The sequence below is a fragment of the Pieris napi genome, chromosome 18 (assembly GCF_905475465.1).
Source record: "Pieris napi chromosome 18, ilPieNapi1.2, whole genome shotgun sequence".
In the NCBI taxonomy this organism is placed as follows: Eukaryota; Metazoa; Arthropoda; class Insecta; order Lepidoptera; family Pieridae; genus Pieris; species Pieris napi.
In genome coordinates this window covers 6,715,900-6,738,776 of record NC_062251.1, presented here as the reverse complement: position 1 = coordinate 6,738,776, position 22,877 = coordinate 6,715,900, and the positions used below count along the sequence as shown (strand labels likewise).

At 34.0% G+C, this 22,877-nt stretch overlaps 1 protein-coding gene across 2 annotated transcripts in view; it reads right to left on the bottom strand.

Moving 5' to 3' along the window:
• Nucleotides 1-22,877, bottom strand: part of LOC125058628 (AT-rich interactive domain-containing protein 5B-like) — a 55,858-nt gene that overhangs the window by 12,011 nt on the left and 20,970 nt on the right. Inside the window, exon 4 of one of the 2 annotated variants that reach the window (XM_047662736.1) lies at nt 855-1,059. In XM_047662736.1, the coding sequence (XP_047518692.1) occupies nt 855-1,059 (205 nt within the window). The remainder of the gene's footprint in view (nt 1-854; nt 1,060-22,877) is intronic. The other variant, XM_047662738.1, reaches the window with a different exon arrangement.

Sequence of the window (22,877 nt, the reverse complement as noted above, 5' to 3'; positions counted from 1 at the left end):
AGGAGAGTCGCACGCTGAAGCCACTAGACCAATACATATTGTTCCCAAATTTTTCACCATTTTCTGACTGTTCGTGAAATTAAATATATACTTATTTGCACACATGTTTATATGTTACAAAAATACAGACGCTACACAAATAATTCGTATTAAGCGTCGATATTTATTACAATAATATTAAAATAATTAAAATGAAAGTAGTTGAAAAGATCATTTCAACATTTCAGCTGTTTCTATATTCTATATGTATAAAAATATAAGATAATAAGAGGCAAGAGATCGATAAGAAGAGAATAATAAGAGTTTCCCATCCCTGAGGTCGTATGGCTTTGCACCAATGTCCACTGGTTATTATGTGCGCATTTAACATTAGCTCAAATCAAAAAACATCGTGAGGAAACCGGCTTGCCTTAGACCCAAAGTCGACATGGCATGTGTCAGACACAGGAGGCTTTTGAACTTCCCTATTTGACTGACATTGAAAAATAGACATAGACATAATATTTATTACTAACAAAAACACACACACACACATAAACACAATAATCAAAGAAAAAAAATATAATGAAAAACGGAAAATAATTTTTTTTTCCTTTTCCTTTTTAAGTGTGTAATGCGTGTGTGCTGTGGTTATAATTGGCCCTAGCACAGCATTATGCTGAGGAGCAGACTGTTCCACAGTGCTGGTCATTCTGCCAGAGACCACAGCAGCTAGTTTGCGGCTCAGTCGCAAAAAAAAAAAATTATGTAATAGAAATACAGAAATCTGAGTCCCAGACCTAAAAAGGTTGTAGCGCCACTGATGTTTATTTAATGTCCATTGGATGCAATTAACCAAGATACATATAGCTTACACATAGTACTTTTCTCTTTCTCCACATCGCTGAAATCCAGCTTTGTAAGGTGAAGGGGAGATGTCAGCTTAGTCTCAGCAGGGGGGGCACAAGCCTCCTTCCAAACGGCCCGGATGCCCCACCTCCAGCCTCCTCCATCACAGACCCAGGAGAGTAGATCCTCAGCACGAAGCACCACCTTTTCATTTATCGCTAGGACCTCGTCCTGAAATGAAATAAACTTTGTTATAAAACGAGACAAAGGATCTTAATTAGTAATTTTTTTTTTATTAATGGCTCTGGCACGGTTTGTGCATTAGTCAGCGTCCAGTATAAGATTTTTATAATTCGTGCTTTTTTGCCTTAGAAATTCGACCATGTCCTCCATGTACGGTTTAGGCACTCGCCCGGTACCGCACAACCCTCCCAAAGGCGGAGACCGGTACCCCTCACCTAGCTGCCACCTAATAAGACCGCTAGGCTATGAGGCCCCCTACTCTGATTTTTAATTCCGTAGAATTCTGACAGCTATAATTTTTTGACATGTCAGAGATGGCGTACCTTTTTGGCCGAGCACATTGTTCAACTTCAATACGAGTCTTCATCTGAGTCTATTCATACATTTTATTTGTTAGTGAATGTATCCATTTTACTAAGCACGCACAAGTAAATATATTTTTTTAAAGGTTTACTAAACCTGGAATTAGTAGGCAGTGATGCCAGCTAAAGAATAAAATAAAGTAATTAAAGTTAATTCGGTATATTGTTCGTGATATTGAAATATTTGTTACTTTTGTATTAAGTCACTTTAGTAAGTAAATATTTAGATTTACCTTTTTGTAGGTAAAACATAAAAAATACGTAAGATTTTGATTGCCCTCAAATAAGTCAAATTTAGCTTTTTCGGTGGAGAACTTTTTTAGTAGCAACACTTATGAAATGTAAGAATTCTACGGAATTAAAAAATCAGACTATAAATTAATTACATTTAAATAAGATTGATTGATTAATTACAATTTAATTACTACTTAATTACCTAGTTTATACCAATACAGATATTCTGCAAAGATGCTGCCGGCATATGTAATAAATACTCGCACCTTTTTTTTATATAATATGGGGAAAACGACTTAGGTTTCCTAGAAAAGCGGTGCCGTTAACTAACGGCCGTCATTTTACGGTTGTTACTAACAGCCGTCTTTACTTTTTAACATAATGCAAAAAAACAATCATTTTCCACTCGTTGTATTAATTAAGTATGTGCACCGCTATTTGACGTTACGGTGACACTCAACGTTCTCCAGAAAACCTACTCCGATGTTATTTATAGACAACGTAAGGGTGACGTCACCCAACGTTACATTACGGTAGTTAGATAACGCCACCGCTTTTCTAGGAAACCGTAGCTTTACGGGAAGCCCAAAAAGGGACACCCATGCTTAGTGGGTGCGTTGTCAGCCTTTGAGGGAGGAGTAAACTTTAAACAGTTGGATAAATCTCTCAGAGAAGGCCGCCACCGGAAGTCGATTCCATAGTTCGCTACTTTCCCGGAAATCGAACCCTCGTTATTAGCAATATGCTAATTATGTAGACTTTAAAAACATTGAGAGAGTTGAAAGCCTGTAATTATTGCGACCAAGAGGTGACACTTAAAACTCAAAGACAAATTATCTTCGTAAATAATTAATTAACAGCAAATCTCACTCGAGTGCGGGCCTGTGGATTTATTCGCTTGGGGTGGAATGGGGGGGAAGGGGTGAACAGGGACGGTTTGATAAAATTCCTCAGTTTATATGTGGATAGGTTTGTAATACTCAAAAACTACTTTAAAAAATCCTTTTACTATTATATCATAACTAGCTGACCCGGCAAACGTTGTTTTGCCATGTATATTTTTCTAGGAAACATTTTTTTTTGTTTAATAAAATAACTATCTAAATATATAACTATACTTAGTTAGCTATAGTCAACATTTTAGTTTTTTCTATTGTTAGTGTCGTTTTTTATATAAACGTACAATAATTTTTTTGAAAAGAAGTATAACTTCTAACGAGTGTACACAAGTACAGACACCTGTTTTTTAGACTAAAGCTAAAGATTTGACACTCCAAATGACATAAATAAAACGTATTGTCATTATAAACGTCAAATACGGCCCTGTCCCATTCTAAATGAAGGGGGACTAAAATTGCTTTCAAATAAGTAACCAGCCGGCGGTGTTATTCCGGTAAACTAAATTTCTCTATTGTACTGTTTTTTATCATAATTGTATTACGAGATTTCTATAACTGGAGATATAAATATAGATCATGTTTTTTAAAGTTGATTAAAACCTTAAAATATTAATTAAATATACAGTGTTTACAATTTTCTTAACCTACATAAGAAAATTAAAACAAATTTATGAAGTTTGGTCCCTGTGTTAGTGTACCTTTAACGCTGGCAGCATTTCGCTGTATTGCGATACTTATTCGTTGAGCGAGAAAAGCACCAGCTCTGGGGTGACTTGTACTATCTACCAGGTGACAGCTTAAATCTTTAATAAGGGCCTGTGCACTTGAACTTCACGGCCCAAGGGTCTCTACTCCAATGGGAACAAAATCGAAGTTGGAGGAAATACTATTGGTGACGTTTAATATAGTCTATATATTTTATTATTTTTATTTGAATTATCACAGTTTAACTTGATTTCGCTGGTAGTGTCCGTATGTTGTTGGGATTAAGATACTTTAGTACGTAAATTTGTTTGTATTATCATGTATTTGTCTTAATTTTGAGAGCAGTGTTGGCCTAGTGTCGTCAATGGATTTTCAATCTGCGTATTTAACATTCGCTCGTACGGTTAAGCAAAACATCTAGAGGAGACACAAACATTTGTCGTGTGTCAGACACAGTTGTGAGTTGTGTGTGATCACCTACTTACTTATTGGTTACTTACCTTCTGGTAACATCTGTTAACATCTGGTTGAATTATGTCACATTAATAAAAATTGTTGTATTAATAAATCTCAATATATGTGAGAACGTTCGGTGGCTCAGTTATTTGCTAAAGTAAGCTATATGCCAATAAATTCGCCAAAATTTGCGACGTGAAATTACACGACAATGACAATCGAATCTAGTATCGAAAACCTCGAACTCGAATCGGAATAAGTCTTCCAATTTATGCAGGCATTTTGTGAAGTAATACTTATATGTATACTGTTTGTCTTAAGTATTATAGATTAATCATAGTATCTATATATGTATATAAAAATGAAACTCGTTTTCCGTTGTCACGACATAACATGAAAACGGCCAATTCTTTTTTTATAATATTCTTTGAAGTACGAGGATGGTTCTTACGGAGGGAAAAATAAAAAAAATTGAGTGAAAAAGTCTAAAAACAACACTTTTCTATATTCCCATACATAATATTCGTAATAATACTTAAAGGCAATTTGAACTTTAATGCCATATTATAAAGTGTTAGTGGAGGGGTTCCGGGAAGGTAATTTTTTATTTTTTGATATAATGTATTTGTTGTCTTATCAACTTTCTTTGTTTTATCTTAGCTAGACCGGTGTCCCGAATAGCAGAATAAGTATTAAAAAAAAATAAAGAATCGACTGTTAGGCGGTACGATGTTCGCCAGGCCAGCTAGTATTAGATATAATTTAACAAAAGTGCAGGTTCTGATACCCTGGATCAGGATCCAGAGTATTATATATATATATTAAGTCAGGACTCTACCTGGTGAATTCATATTCACGTAAGTTTTGGACCAAGATACACAAATACTCTTCTCCATAACATCAACAAGATGCGATAAATTAGTGATCAATAAATTCCGGCTCGAAGGACCAAGGCACAGCTTACCAGCCAGTGGAATGTGAAATGTGTATTTATATGTAATAACTGTCAGGTATGTCTGTTATGTAGTGTATGTTAGCAAGCTGCACTAGCAACTAAATATATGAGAGGGTGAGATGTAAGATGTTCAGATGTACCCTAACACATAAATAGTGAATATAAGTACGGGATGCACCAAGACCTAAGGTAACAGACGGAGCCCTACGGGTAGAGGTTCAAAGTAGTGGGATTATCTGAATGCTATTTGGCATCATCATGATAATTAAGGAGTCTTTGCCACTTTGAGAGGAAGCGAGAAATGAATAAGACAGAGCAATTTTCGTATCTTCAGCTAACATTTGGAAAGCTATAAAATTTCAATTTAGACAAAAAATATATGTCATAAAAAAGGTTCCGTAGGAGACCGATTGAATATTGTTAATATGTTTTTATTAAGTTAAAATAACTTACGAATAAGTGGAAAATAATTTTAAAACACGCTTTTACAATTTCATGAAGATTTTGTCTCAATAAACCCCGAATATAGTCATAAATTACCATAACTATCACAAAATCAAACTTAAATCCAATTTTTTTTCCATTTTTGTAAATTATTAACCAAAAATATTAACCTTATAGTCATAATACCACTACAACGCGTTGTCCGTCCCGCATATAGCGCGGTATTCCCCTCTATAACGCGGAGTATTCTCAAGTTTTATTTCTGTAGTGAAATTTATAATAATTTGTCAAGTCCATAATTAGTTTTGCGTACTTTTGCTGTATCAATTGTGTTGTTTTAAAAATAAACTTCAATTTTCTTATTTGGTGATTACGTCAACCGTAATTATTTACTTTTAACACATATTACCCACACATGAAAACGAAATGCATTTTCGATGATTCCTACAAAAAATTAATACGTTTATGTACTATTATTTTTGAGAGCTATGCTTACTTTTGCTGACAAGAGGGGGGGGGGGGGGGGGGTAATTGCAGTAAATCTGCTTACGTAATACTTCAACGACTTGAATCCTGGAGTCCATTTAATGAAAACCATCAAATCTTTCCTCTATAAAATATTAGTGTAGATTAATCGAAAACGTTTTTGACATAAAGGCCGATTTACATTATCTTAGTGTTTAGGAGAGTGCTTTAGTACAACTTGAAAGGCAAGTTCTTTAGTGCTTTAGTGCGTTGCGAGTGAACGTTTACATTTCTTCCAGTAGAGTATCATTACAGCGCCATAATGAACGCGCAACGACGTCGGCAAATACGCTCTATTCTACGCAAAATACTGTAGTTATGGAACAAATAGAAGACGAGATTTTATTCGAAATAAATAAACTAAATATAAATAATAAACAAAATAGCTTCTTTTAAGGCAGTGTATGCCGAATGCCTAGCCGGTTTGTTTTTGTATAAATTGTTTTTAACGTTCCACAAACATTCGTGAACAACATATTCAGACACAAATCTGACAGTTGTATCTTCCGACCATTTAGCCATCTTTAAAAATAAAAAAAACGGCACTTATGCACTCTCCTAAAGATTTGACTAAATTACGTGTTTACACACAACGAGGGAAGGTCTCGGGGGGTGCGCGGGAGGGGTATCACTTGAAACAAAAATAAAAAGCGATTCTATTTTGATTCAACTTGAAAGTCAAGTAGAACCGTACTAAAGCAAGTAGCGTTTACATGTTTCAACTAAAGTACTATCCTAAAGCACTCTCCTAAACACTAAGATAATGTAAATCGGCCTTAAGATTAACCAAGCTCGGGCTTGCGAGCTCTTATTGCGAGCCTATTGACAACCTTACTGATGCATCGCTGTTTCATACCATGTTCAAATAAAGCCAGTTTATTTTACCACGTGACCTCAGATCAGATTTCGTTCATGCAATTTATATGAAAATTCGTACCACGACCTCGCGACTGAAATTTTGACTGTTTCGCCTTCAAACTAATAATGTTACTAACTTTTTTGTATTGAAGTGTCCGAATATATAAAATTCTCATGTCACAATGTTCGTTCCCATACTCCTTTGAAATGGCTCGACTGATTCTTATGAAATTTTTTATGCATAAGTCTGAAAATCGGCTACTATCTATCTTTCAAACCACAATTTTTTGTTTAATTTTTTTTATGATACAGCATACAAAAATACATACAACCCTTAACTTTAACTCCTCTACGATAAACCCTATTTTTTATTTGTTAATTAAAATCTTATGACTTGAAGTCTGAGAGAAAAATTCACAACAAAACCTATAAAGTTTTCATTCCAGAAAACCAAACAGTCTCTGGGGTAGCATAGCAAAATGTTCCATGTTGTTATGTACTAAAAAGTAGGCTGAGTAAAATCACGGAGAAACGAAGTTAGCGGGGACAGCTAGTTATATAGAATCGTATGTCCAAGCAAGTTTGACAGTTAAATTTCAATACATACATAGAAACCACAAATAAAAACTATCGATCTTTCGTTCGTTCTTGCGAAGCTTCAGGTCATACGATAAAATGCTATTAAATTAAGGCACCAAACTCATAAGCATCTCAACTGGATTTTTTAAAGAAACCTCATGGGTAAGAACATTCAGAAAGCTATAAATTTCAACATATATGTACATCATAACATCAGTGGCGCTACAACCTCTTTAGGTCTTCGCCTCAGATTCCTGAATCTGTTTTATGATATTTTTTTTAAATCTAATAGGGGGCCATCCATAAAGTACGTCACACACATTTTAGGACTTTTGAACCCCTCCCCCCGTCCTTGTCACAGGTTGTCACATTTTTATAACCCCCCCCCCACCCCCTCTTGATGTGACGTCACACATTTTTTAAATTTATGTATGTTTTTAAAAATAATCGTTGTAATAACAACTTTAAACAATTCGAGTAATGTTGATTTTGCAATAATATATGCTTGTAACTTATAGAAAGAGACAGAAATAGTGTTTCGGGACACTTTCGAGCGTTACTTTTATTCGAGACTGTGCATCTTGGGTTTTTTGTATATCAATGGTTTTAGTATTTAATATTTTAACATGTGACGTCACAAAAGTATTGACCCCCCCATGCCCCTTGTCACACGATGTCACACTTCGGTGACACCCTCCCTCCCCATTAACGTGTGACGTACTTTATGGATGGCCCCTAGGCAAGTAGGTGATCAGCCTCCTGTGACACACGCCGTCGACTTTTTGGGTCTAAGACAAGTCGGTTTCCTCACGATGTTTTCCTTCACCGTTCGATCAAATGTTAAATGCGCACATAGAAAGAAAGTCCATTGGTGCACAGCCGACAACATATATGAAACCCTCACAAATCTACTTGCCTACTATATCCATGAAAATGCAGAAATCCGACTCCAAGATCCCGCCATCGGATAATTTTCTTCATACTTATTGGACAAATTAATTAAATTTGTAATTGTAAGCGTAAATATGTGTGCGTCACCCCAAATAGTTTGCATTAGTGTGCGTTTCCTTCGAATATACAAGGTGTTTTCACACATTCCAAGGCCATTTTTAATAGTATATATTTATTTATCAATAAAAATGACAAATATATATACAAGTTATAATTGTAGTATATGTAGGTGGAAAATAATAAACTCAAATATAAGTCTTTTCTTCAACTTAAATTTTGCTCCCTTTGGAGTAGACTCTTGGGCCATGTTAAAGTCCAAAGGCCATAATGAAAGACTTAAGTTGTCGCCTGGTAGATAGTACTGGTGACCCCAAAGCTGGTGCTTTCGTCAACGAATAAGTATCGCAATACAGCGAGGAAATCCTGATAGCATTAGTACACTGCCATAGGGACCAAACTTTATAAATTTGTTTTAATTTTCTTTTTATGATTACTATATAGATAAAAAATATTGTATAGATAATCATTTTTATATTTTAATAAACGGAATATTATATATATACAATAATACTCAATTCGGAGTACAGACTGTAGAACCAACTGCCCACTGAAGTATTTCCGAACCAATTCGACTAAGGGTCCTTCAAGAAAAGAGTGTACCAATTCCTTAACTCGCGAGCCATGCCCATGGGTATCAGGTGAGCCACCTGCCCGTTTGCCTTCTGTTTTATAAAAATTAAAACTACAAATAAAGATTGTTTCGTTGGTTAGTCTACCACGGCTGTTTAGGCTATAAGTGGTGGACGCTGGGTCTTAAATAAGAATTGGTACTCTTTTCTTGAAGGACTCTGAGTAATTAGACCCCGGAATACGAAGAGCAGCCTGTACGTCCACCACCAATTGCTGAATGTTTCGATGTTGGACGCCCAGAGGGTGATTCTCCAAGTATGTGCGTGTGTTAGCCCTCCTGGGGCTACTAGTCACTGTTTAAACTGCGCCTTCATACATGCAGGGGGGGGGGGTTTGTTTTTTTAAGCTATTGCATAGGTTCTATCGCGGGCCTCGAGCGTGTAGACCGAATCCAAAAATTCCGTAACGAAAAAAACCTTACGCGTTAGAGCGGGACAGAACGCATACTGCGTATTCACATCTCTCTGGTGCAGCCGGTGCGCGTTAGTGTGAGACAGACTATATAGGCTAGTTAGTCTGAGTCTGGTAGAGTGGTAGATTGAATTAATTTATCAAAGAAAAAACTTGAATTAATATCAAAGAAAAAATACTGCATAAATAAATAATTATAATTGCATAAGTTGTAAAAAATAATTATGCAATAGCTTTACCGCGGCAGTCCCCGAGTGCCACACGTTTTTTTTTACCTTACTAGGTTCGCCTGGAAGAGATAAGGCCGCGGCCTACTTAAATAATATTAATGTAATGAAGTCTAAATTATCACCAAATCAGAACAGCCTGTATTTGTCGTGACACACACATACAAATGATAGCGCTTCGGGTCTAGCGAGTGCATCGCCCCTGACGTAAAGGCGTGTGCACATTAAAAATACAAAGTCAATACTATTAGGGGTCAAGTTTGGGACATATATATTGCCTAGTGTTTAAGATACATTTATCGTAAATACATTCAATACAATTATTTCGCTTGCCTTGGCGAAAAGAAAATCTATTTTGTCAGGAAAAATAAAAGATAATGCTATTATTACTAGGATACTAAGTGCATTGTTACACTATATACATTGTTGTTATCTATATAGTGTAAACAGTTAAAATATGTATATAATTACATTACAGTAATTCATTTAATTAGACTGAAGAGCAAAGTCGTGTTTTACTGTTTAAACAATTACGGAAGATACAGTAACGGCACATTACGACGGTAATTTTGAATGTCTAGAACGTAATTTATTACCACTATTTTCGCGGAAAATACCACACTTTCCTGAAGCCTATTCCAGCCGGCCACTACTCGGTTTGGGAGAAAGTTTTTTTCTGTCTTTTTGCAGCAAATTTTGCTCTGTCTTCTTCATCATATATTTAGTTATCTAGTGCAGCTTGCTAACAGTACGTCATATACACTACATACATATGTATTTATTTTCCAAATATACAAAAAACTAAAGGTCTAGTCAAAGCCGGGAGGGGCTCACGTAAAAATCAGTAACAAATAAAATTATACAATAAAAAAATAACAATAGCATTGTGAACACAGCTTTAGGGACATAAATTCTCAATAACACGAAATGAGGTGCGGGAGGGGAAGACAGAGACGGACTGGACTGCCAATTTGAATATTTTATTATATTTAGTTCATTAAAAACAAAATAATTGTCACGATGTCAGATGAGCTTTATCTTCAAAGTCTTTGCTTTTGATTTAAATGAGACGAGAGTTAGCGCACTCACAAATGTCAAAATGTTAATACTCACACACACCAGTTATTCTTAGCGCTAAGTGTTGACTGTTAAAGACATGCCGTCCTCACGATGTTCTTCATCACCGTACAAGTGTGAGATACAAGAAAACATTGATTCAGAGGCAGGGCTTGACCACGTGACCTTGAAGTGACCGTGAGCTTTGAACGTCGCACGGGACTAACACAGGCGATTGGTTGGCAATTAATTAGGAAGCATTCAAGTATTAACGTAACAATATTTTTTGTCTTGAAGAAATGGGTTGGAACGCCAATTCATCCATTGAGCTAAGGTAAGGGAGTAGTGGCTACGCTTGCGTAGGTCATGCACGGTCGAATACTAGTTTACGAATTTGGGGGATTTTAAAACGTTAGGATGTGTTACAGGGGCTGGAGGGGGTTTTGATCTACTTCTTTTATTATCACAGCATTAACAAACATTTTCATTAATATAGTAAGTAGTTTAATTAATATTGTAAGTGAGATTTTGTTATTTTTGTTATATGCAATACAGTTTTTAATTTATTTACAAATCTAACATCTCCAAAAATTGCGTTACATATTGAAAGCTCCCTTATTCAAAAAGTACAAACAGCTTATAACTACATACTAACATATAAATATTAGGATGTAATCGACCCATGAAACCTTATTACGTAATTGATACTGTGTCAGTCGGCATGTTAATGAGGTGATTATATGCATTTAAACTGTTTGGAAGCAATCAAGAATCCAGTGGCTGCTGGAGATTTTATTTTATTTTTTTATTTAAGGTACAGAAACAGAAAACAGATTGGCTAAAATACATACAGTTATTACACACTAAACAACAATTGTAAACCTGAAGTCCAATTAGATCTGAACACAGCATTTTAGTGGAATTTCAGTGCTGGTTTACCAAATATTAACAATGACATACAGTATATATAATATATATTAAACTTAATGACAAAAAAAATTATATCAATCATTCAGCTTGCGTATTTAATTATTTTTGTTAAGCAATTGACATGTCTATAAAACGCACCGCAAGTCACATTTGTCAAATGTCCGCCCAAAATAGAACTAGAAGCCAATGAAGCATCATTGCAGAGGCGAGGGAAGGAATAACATGGAGTGAAAGTAAGAGAGCGCTGCCTAGCAGCAACATTGGACTTAAAATCTAAATTAATTTGTCTTAAAAAAATGTAAACAGATAGCCAGGTTCAAATAACCATGATTATGTAATTAATAATTTAAAATCTAAAATTCGGAGTCCGTCCCTGCTAAGCAGTGAAAGATGAGAGTTGGGTCGACTACTACGATTGGGACATTTTGATATTTATTTATTTTTCCATATTTTTGTCAAGTTTTTTAAATTTTGTCGATGTTTCTACAACCAAAATAAACCGATATTAATTCGTGAAAAACAAAAACCAAACACTTAAAAGTTCTATCTATATATATAAAAATGAAACCCGTTTTCCGTTGTCACGACATAACATGAAAACGGCTTGACCGATTTGTCTGATTTTTTGTTTGTTGTGTTTGTAATTGTCAGGAGAAGGTTCTTATAAAAGAAAAAAAGAAAAATATTGCGCGGAAAATTAGAAAATTTAAGAATACTTACCCACCATACAATTCGAACTTTTTGATGTAAGCTTATGGCGTTTGACATAATATTGACAGAATGCGTGCTGCAAATATCGTCAAACAGGATGTAAGAAAACTGAATATTGTTTAAAATAAATGCTTCGATCGGAGTTATTATATTGATAATATAATAATATGCGAGCCAGAAAAACAAACAAAGAATGTTGTATAACATAAAGCATTAGAATAATAAACACTTTGTTTCTGAAATATTTTTTAATAATCTATACCAATTTGAAATCAATATTCATAGTTAAGACAGGACAACGTCTGTCGGGTCCGCTAGTAATCTTATAAAAATGAACATCGGCCGATGCGTTCGAGTAAAAGAGACAGACGCAGCGCACAACCCATACGTGTAAATTGTCAAGTGTTTATTAAGTGAAGTGAAAAGTGATGTGAATTGCATTGTTTATTACAACAATTGCAGCAGGTAAATAGTTTTAAACTTTTATTAGCGATATAATCTTATATATTTGTTCTTTAATTATTTAAAAAACATTAACATATAAAATGTAATTTTCATTTAACTACATCCTTGTATAATACCAAATAATGATAATTTAGTGATAATTATTCAATTCAATTCGTAATAGTATGCATTTTCAATGTTTTCCTTACGTGATACGTAAAATTATCGTCCGTAAACCGACTTTATAGACCAAATGTTTGTTCAAACATTCTTTATACAAAGGATGATCACGGATTTAGGAATCTACATTTACACTGGGAGCCACTGACGCTAATTGGCTAGTACATTGCCGGCCTCTAAATGGTAAGTGCGTTGTCGGCCTTTTAAGAATTAAAAGTACATTGCCGGTCTCTAAAGAATTGGTAAGTGCGTTGTCGGCCTTTTAAGAATTGAAAGTACATTGCCGGTCACTAAAGAATTGGTAAGTGTGTTGCCGGCCATTTAAGAATAAATAGTCCGTTGCCGGCGTTTTAAGAATTGATAGATCTTATTTATTATTTATTTATTTATTTAATTATAATTAAATAAATTATCTTATTATAATTTTGTTTATACACACAAACAAATCATTATATATTATCTCATGATACGGTATCTTATCATTAAAATTGTTAATTCCAACATTTTTATCAAAAAAAATGAAAGCTTCGTATCGCAATTTGGTAATGCGCTGGAACCTTGTCGCATTAACTTTACATTCTTTCAAAGATAAGAATACACTTGTTTTGACATCATCGTCATGTTACATCGTATAGAAACAGTAGTAAATAATACGAGTCGTATTTTATTGGAACACAGTTAAGGTTTTTTGAATAACATTTATTTTAAAAAGGCACACTAACGAAACACATACAGACACTAACTGCTAACAGAGGACACACAACATACAAAAACACAATACATGCATGTGTACAAGTGTGCAGATTAAGAAATAAAAACAAACTACAAGTGCTACAACCTTTTTAGGTCTGGGCCTCAGATTTCTGTATCTGTTTCTCAATGTCCATCTAATAGCCAAGTTTATAAGCCTCCTGCGCCTGACACACAACTCTTTAGGTCTAAAGCCGTATGTTTTCCTTCGTACGAGCGAATGTTAAATGCGAACATACACATTACACAGTATATTTGAACCTACGACCTCAGAAGTGAGAGTCACACGCTTAAGCCAAGCTAACCCTGGTCTTATAGTTATAACTATTAAATTAATATATCAAAGGCGTTCTATCGCAGTACACAGTTCCAAGTTTTCACATAACGTCCGAAGTCCAATCGCAAATATCCACAACGAATTCAACCTTATCCCATTGTTATAAGATTCAAAACATTGTTTACTTAGCTTATTAATAACGTAGAATTTCGTAGATTAGGAAATCGCTATTTTTTGTTATTGACTAGAGATTGTGAAGGGTTTGTTTAGACAGACTTTTTCACTTCTTTTAATGTTAATTTCTTGTCTAGGCCATGGTTTAATCTAACCTCAAGATCAGTATGTATGAAAATATGACAATGATCTACGTAATCCTACATCTAACATACTATATAACAAAAAACAATTATACTAAAGATGAAACACATACAACATATTCAAACATTAACAAAAGGAAAATGTCAATAAAAATTATTAAATACATATAACTAAGTAAGTGTGGCTGTGTTGTGTGAGGGTGTGCTCATGATGCAGGTGATTTAGCGCTATGGATATTCTTAATACTTCTCGATGTAGGTATATGGATTTAAGGGGCCCTTCAAGTATTACGTAAAGTATTCATAATCTGTAGGAATCTTTTTTTGTTTTCAAACATAGTGGGTTGCCATGTGTAACTGATAACGTAATCACCATGTAAATCCCCCCATCTCAATAAAAATAAGAAATGAAAAAACCCCCCCCCCCCCCCCCATAATGCTTACGTATTGAACGGCTAAGTAAGCAAAATGAATCAATTTTTTACATGTCATTTAATGCTTAATAGTTAAAAAAATCGCTACAGCCTTTCTAGGTTCTAGGCCTACAAACTAAAAACTATTTGAAGGCGGGACTTAACAAGATGGCGTCCAACAAAATTATTGATTTGATAAAACTTAGTATTTGAACTCAATTTAATTATTTTTTCTAATGGCGCCTGGTACTACCAAATATTAGTATCGTTATACAGCGAAGAAATTCTACCCAAAGGTACAGTACTGGGACCAAACGTTTTCGAGTAGTTTTAATTTTCTATTTATCAATTTGTTATTATTATTACTATGTATGTATGTTGGAAATAAATGCTATTTTATATATAATATTAAAAAAACTAATTAGTTAAATTAGCATAATACATTAATTGAACCTTGTCAAACTAACTTTTGTTTAAAACATAAAGTCCAAATATTGAGCCCAGTTAAATCAACTGGGCGGACATTAATCCTGTTCATACTGCTTTAAACCGGATTGCAATCGAGTCATAAGCGGTAGCGATTTTAAACTTTAGACAAATATTACTGTTAATTATATGATAGCTTAGAAGCTATGGACAATATGGTGCGTTGCCGGCTTTTAAGCTTTTACAGGTCGTATCTCCCAGGAAAATGCAGTTTTAATGCTGTATTTATGAACAATTTTTCAGAAGAATAAAATAATAATATATACAGCTTTTCCTGGGAGATACGCCCTCTAAAAGCCGGCAAGGCACCCACTCATATTGGCCATAGCTGCCTTTTAAGGATAGGGATTAAATAATAATATTAACAATTAACTTACAAAATCAACATACAGACATTTAAGCTACTCGTTACATTGACATTGTTCAAAATATAGGCCAGCAACGAACTCGTGAGCCCTATGGCATTGCAAGTATCTATGGATGGAATCAGTTAACATCAAGTGAGCCTACTTTATTAAAATTTATCTAAATCTGTTAAATATTTCGTTTTGTACAAATTAAATTAGTAAAAATACTACTGATATAGAAGACTAGACTTTATATACAAAATAAAAAAATGTGCCAATAAAATGTAAAAATCGCTCCGCTCATGACTTGGACAGAGAATTAATACACTTCTATTATTAGTAGGGAATCGATAACGCGAGTTAAATGTGACGATCCTTGTGTGTGTTAACCGACTGCGAAAAAGGGGTTACATCGTTATTCTATAATGGAAATAGTAATGGATTTTTGAGTATGTTTTGTATGTATGTAACGATTTTACTCAAAATTAATTTTTTTGCAACCTTATCCTTACCATAGGCTTTTTATATCTAAATGATACGAATCGTTTAATTAACGATTAGTTGTATAAAATATTTCAATATAAGTTTCGTGTATTCCTCCAATTAATAAGTAAGATTTTACAATAATAGTTATATTTCAGTCAAATAACAATAAATACTAAACTATTATATACCCATACTTTCCTTAGGAATCATACTACCTATTTATAAATATTAAGTAATAAATGTTTTCGATTCAGTTTCTCTGTCTGAAAATCCTACTACTACGAAAATCTTTTCATTTGTGTATACAGCCTATGATTGACAAATAACGGGGCTTTCTATTGATGAAAGAATTTTCGAAATCGGTTCAGTGGATCCAGAGATATCCAACAAGAAATGTACCTCTTTATATATTAGTATGCACGCCATTTAAAACTACTATCCAAATGTGTGGACCTTATAGGCCGATAACATACCCGCTAAAACTGACTGCCCATTTTGAGCGTCGCGTTGGATCGTTTGTTTATTCTATAAATATAAAAGTGCTTTTGAAGAGAAATTCGTGGATACGAATTGTGCTTGGAAATTTGGAGATACCGATAACTTCTTTTTGAAGTCGGTTCAACTAGTTATGTAAACGAATCCAGTACCTCTTAGCTTCTAACCACTGAGCCAATTGTAAAAGCCATATTTTAATGGTAATGTTGTCACGCAAGTACTCAAGGTGAACGACCTTTATACATATTAATTTAATTAAACATATTTTTTTTTAATTTATTCAGATTCGATTTCCGTGAAAAAATAAAACACAAAAATGTTCGCCCCAAAACCCCATTTATAATTTAAATATAAATCTATTTGACAAATACAATAGTCGACACAAAAATCGGGGTTAGAAAATAAAAAACTATCAAGTATAGTTGGTCGCGCTACACAATTTTGCTTACGAAACATTATCGGACGCAGCAGAAAAATGCGCCACTGAGTTTTATTCTTCATAAATTTTATATTATTAGTTATTTAACAAGCTTGATAAGTTATATGAAGCGAATAGATAATGTTTTTATGAGTTTTAAGGATTGCCTTTCGTGCTATGTTTCAAAAATTTCAATAAAACTCTCCAAATAAGCGTATTGTAAATCATTACGGCACGAAGGCAATACAGAAAAGACAATTTCATAGAAAAGGTATTTAAGGAGAAAATTAACATTTTTACTTAGTGTTAGATTCCCGACAGATAAACTAAACCAGTACCATAGTACTGGTTTAGTTTATCTGTCTGTGTAATAGTATATGATATTTCTATATATATCTATATTTCTCAGAGTATGCTCTGAGAAAATAAAAAAGTCAAAATTCATATTTAAATTATCAACAATAAAATAAAAAGAAAACAAAAAATTCAGTTGCAACGATATTGCCACAGAGCGTGCTAAGTAAAGCGAAACTCGAGGGCACAGGGCTGTCCAAAACTTATATTGATGATAAAAATATTTGTTTTTACATTTATAACCCTTTAATATATCGTCTAGCGAAAATGTTTATTTTTTTTAATGAAAACTAGCTGTTGGCCTGAAGAGCTTTGACAGCTCGGGCTATTTTGGCGAGCTTAGATCGGCCTGAATGGGCTTTTTCCCGCGACTAACACAAGGGCGTCTCTTGTGAGACCAACCCCATCATGGATAATAAATCCTAAATCGCTATACATGTCTATGGCATCGTTTTGCTATCGCGTTTTAAACACGCACAACGCCATCTGTTGATGAATTACAATAATGAAATGATCACTGCTTTGTAAATAGATAATTTAAATGATTATTTTTCCGACCCAAATATCGGCCAATAGAATTGCACCATTCGACGTCACGTGGTACAACCTACATGGTATTATACTGATAATTTTTTGTGAAAATTTTCTCTGGTCGTTGCTTCAAGAAAAGTATTAAGTAGTTGTTTTATTCATTATGAAATTCTTATTTGTTAACTGTACATTTCGTCTCAGGGTGCAATTCTATTGGCCGACATTTGGGTCGGAAAAATAATCCCCCGAATACCACACGAGCTTCAAAATTATCGGGCATTTCTTGCTCTTGTGGTATTATAAGTGAGTATTTTTAGCATTGAGCTGGGTAGCCTTGAAAAGATAGCTCAGTAATAAGCCCGTTGAACCTTGATTTTTTTTATTTATAGTTTATTGAAAAGCAGACCGTTCTCCAAAAAGTTGTCACGCCTCAACTATAACTTTTATGTAGGACAAGAGCAGAAAGCTCACCTAAAGTGCTTGTTTCATCACTCCAGACTTATATTTAGATATCCCTGAAGCAATCCGTTACACCACGACACCACACAGGACTATTAAAAAAGGAAGGAGGGAATTTGCTACCAAAACTTCGTCATACAATGTGTCCAGCAGGTCCAGCTGACAAAAATATCTAAATAAACGTCATACAGAACGCATCAGACGCAGAAACGCACTGTAGAGACATTATTGCATAGATTATAAATAGAAAAAATATCGATTATTTATTTATTCTTTTATTGCGTTGACAGCCCTGAATGCCTGAGTGTGCGCTCATTTTTTACAACGGAACGGAAAAAACAAAGAGTCGGTATACAATTTTTTTTTTAAATATTCATTACTAATTTTCATTTTTGTTACCAATGTAATTTAATTACATATACTAGAAACATCAGTCGGCTGTCTGTAGCCAGCAGATCAAGCATGACAAGTGAAAATGGATGGGCCATACACTCCAAAGAGATTCCAATCATATCCTCAAGCAGGCGCTTGATTGGAACCCTCAAGGAAACCTGGCGTCGTACAGTTGCAGATGAGGCAAAGAGAGCCGGAAAGACTTGGAGCGAGGTAAAATACGAGGCTCAAGACCGAACGCGATGGAGACTCACTGTTGACGCCCTCTGCCCCATCTAGGGGTTAAAGGACTTTAAGTCAAAGTAAGTCAGCTGTCAGTGTTTGCACTAAATCAGTGCCAGTCAAATAACGATGTCAATTGTCAATTTTGACTTTGACACACAACAATGGTGATTTGCAGGATGGCTACACTGGTCTAAAGTGTCAATTTAAATGTTCACACGCGTATTCATACGTATTAAACTTCTAATGTCTTAAATATTTATACTCTATCCCTTCTCATCACAGCGTGAAGACATAAAACAGAAAGAGACAAAATAATACTTTAGAAGAGTACAATTCGTTTATAAGGAAGACATTTATTTATTTACAGCTTAGGGAAAAATATACCATAATATATCAACTACAAATTACACTACTACACAAGAATTTTAAATATAGTAATAAAATCGACTCCATCCCCTTTTAGCGCAAAGATTATATCTGTCTCCCTCGCACGCTTAATTCCGTCCCCCTCGTTATAGAAGGGTTGTCGCTGTGATGTATGCAACAGTTATAATTACTTTTTTTTTTAAATTATTGGTAGTTTAAATCACTGTAGCAATATTGTGTAAGTAACGCTCTTTTATAAAATTTGTGTGTATTATTATTTAATTTGACATTATTAATAAAACGACCTTTGTTTTATTAAAAATGTCAATATCCTACAAAAATTATATACAAATAATAAAGTAAATAAAGTTTGTGTTCGTTAGATGTGTATATCTCACAAACACACACACGTTTATAAGTTTATATATTACTATCTCTGAAAATGTGGTGTTAGAGGCGGGTACAAATATGGTCATAGGTAAAAAAATTAAATGTCTGTCAACACTTTGAGAGATCCAGATAAACTCATAGTGACTGGCAGAGTTAAGGGCACCAGACCTCGAGGCCGATCCCCTTACTCGCTGGACCGATCCAATAAAGACCCTTACAGGGCTTACCATCAGGCGCAGAGGCTTGCCGAAGACATGCGAGAGTGGATAGGTTGCTTTTCACATGACGCTATTTAGGCGCGAAATGGAAGACGCCATTTGGTCTTGTGTCAATTGTCAAAATGCTTTAGAAGATATAAGAAACTTATTGTATTAATTAAATATATTGTCACACATACATACCACAACGTAACATGACGTGGACTGCGAATTATTATATGTTTAATTTTTTATATTTTTACTAAACTGACTTTAATAATAATAAATTTTGCAATATGGTATCAAAATTTCATCGATTTCGGTTACGTGGTTTTTGAGATATACGCTTTTTCGCGGATGCATAAAACTCTATGAAACACAACTACATCATTTGTAAGCTAATTATTGTAACACTACTGGTCTATTCCAGCTGCGGAGTGGTAAAGGAAGGTGCTGATCTTCCTTCGACCTAAAGTAATCCGCAGTCAAACCACTGACTGGCCCTGGAGTCATCTGCTGCGCTCTCCTACGCGAGGGATGTGTAAGCCATATGGGCATATGCCCCCAGCCCCCATCGTGGTATAGTGTGGGGGCGGGCTACTTAGCCTTAGATAGGGGCAGCAGCGCGAGGAGACAATGACTCACTTAGCAGCGCGCAGCCATCACTGAACTGGTCGAGGTATATATGCACAGCTGAAAATACTTCGTTACCGCGTTTTAAAGTGTGACGTCATCGTCATTGTGGCCGTAATTTGTTGGTACATATTTGTTTTAAATATTTGGAAAATAAATATACCCTATATTGACAATTGACACAAAACAAAATGGCGTCTTCCAATTTCGCGCTTAAATGACGTCAATTATTTTCTGTAAAACGGTATATTGAAAACATTTATATAAGAAAAGCCAGGTGCATATCTAGTGTTCAGAGAAATTACCTTCCATTGTTGATATTTATGCGCCGCCAGGGAAAAAGGTTGCAACTCGCAAACCATAGATTATAGAAATTGTCATATTTTTATAGAACACAACACATAGGAGACTCATCTGTTATTGCCGTGTACTGAGGAAAAGCTAGTGAGTTGCCGGCCTATTAAGAATCTGTTTTATAAAAGGACCCTGATAAGGAAATATCTCGATTATAGTAGTCAAATCTAGCTAATGATAGGGTCGCATAGTAAAATATACAAAATGGAGGCGAATGTGGTATATAAAAGAAGTCATATGTACACATACTGGCGTACTTGAGAACATATATATAGATCGGGCATTGGGTAAATTTATTATTAAATACCTTTGATTTCGTGATAACTATATTAAGAAAAATTAAACCAAAAATTTCATTTAAAAAGTTGCAATCCTGTTCCATGCACGCAACCAACCTTTAATATACGCACACAGCACAAATTTTATGGTCACGCACACATTGAATCCCTATTCAATCGATATCGGACTTAAATGCATTGGCATAAAGTTGAATTTAATTTAAACGCGCCAAAATTTAGAACATTTCAAAAATGGAATAATCTCACAGGTCGAGCGTGAGTTGAATCTGTGAAATACAAATTTGAAATTCGAACCTTAATATGTTGGCGATAAAGTCGCAATTTGTTTGATATAATTTTAGCTTTGATAGGGCTGGCTCGGTGACGTTTTCTACTGCAGATTATTATCTAATATTGTAGCTAATCTATTGATTACATTTGAATTTGGAATTTCTATTGTTTGACATTTAATAATGGTCTAAGATCCCGCTGCAGGATTGGTGCGCTCATCGACTATTTGTTTAAAACCAAATTTTTATGTTTATTTATAATTAAGAGAATATATATTTACTAGGGTGCCTATCAAAATTTGGCCGCCATTATTTTTAATTAAATTATTTTTAATTGATTTTTGGTAAAAAATTTCGTTCATTTATTATTTAAATAAAATAACGTCTACATCACGGTAATTAATATGAAGATTCTAAAAAATCACGGGTGCCGTTGCGCACATGGCCGCACCTCTTTGGCAGCCAGGTGTAAACAGGTATGATTTCGATAAATTTATACGTTTATAACCTATTTTTATTAATTATATGTCAAATTGAAGCTAATTTTTTTCTATTAATTATCATATAAAGTTGCTTAATTAAATCTGGCCGCAAATAAGGGCTACTGGCTGTTAAAGATAATAAATATTTAAGGTAGAGTGAAAGAGAGTTAGCGCGTAACATCATTTGTCAGACGAGGACAGCGATTGTCGGCTGTGCGACGCTTTTAAGCCGATGATTCAGATTTTTAAATAAGAGTTACGGAAATATAAGAGTTATAAGATTATTTTTTTTAAGTTTTTAATTTGCTTAAATGTTTAATTAATATGTAACAGACAATTAATTACTTGAATAAAATCTAATAAATTTTTTAAATAATACTTTCGCAATAAAAAATTCTTTTACTTAAGTCACCTTGGTTTTATTTTTTTATTTTTTAAATTAATATTAATTATCGACGTTCTAATTAGCAAATTATCTAACTCCATTTTAGAGAATCTTTTATTTGTACGAAAAAAACAATGACTTCAAAATTTATTATCATTTTAAAAAACCATTTAATATCATTAATATCTAATAGAGATATAATATTTAAGTTTGAATCATTCAAATAATTTGTAATTGGATTATTGCTTCATCAAAATGTTCAATAAATTGCTAACTAGACCGTCGATATATCAAATCAACATTAATTTTTTGTTGCAATTTTTAAATTTGTCATTTTGAAAAAAATTACATATTTTTTATAAGTCGTCTCTATTAACGTAACGTAATCTCTATAACGTTCGACGCTGTCCTCGTCTGACAAATGATGTTACGCGCTAACTCTCTTTCACTCTACCTTAAATATTTATTATCTTTAACAGCCAGTAGCCCTTATTTGCGGCCAGATTTAATTAAGCAACTTTATATGATAATTAATAGAAAAAAATTAGCTTCAATTTGACATATAATTAATAAAAATAGGTTATAAACGTATAAATTTATCGAAATCATACCTGTTTACACCTGGCTGCCAAAGAGGTGCGGCCATGTGCGCAACGGCACCCGTGATTTTTTAGAATCTTCATATTAATTACCGTGATGTAGACGTTATTTTATTTAAATAATAAATGAACGAAATTTTTTACCAAACATCAATTAAAAATAATTTAATTAAAAATAATGGCGGCCAAATTTTGATAGGCACCCTAGTAAATATATATTCTCTTAATTATAAATAAACATAAAAATTTGGTTTTAAACAAATA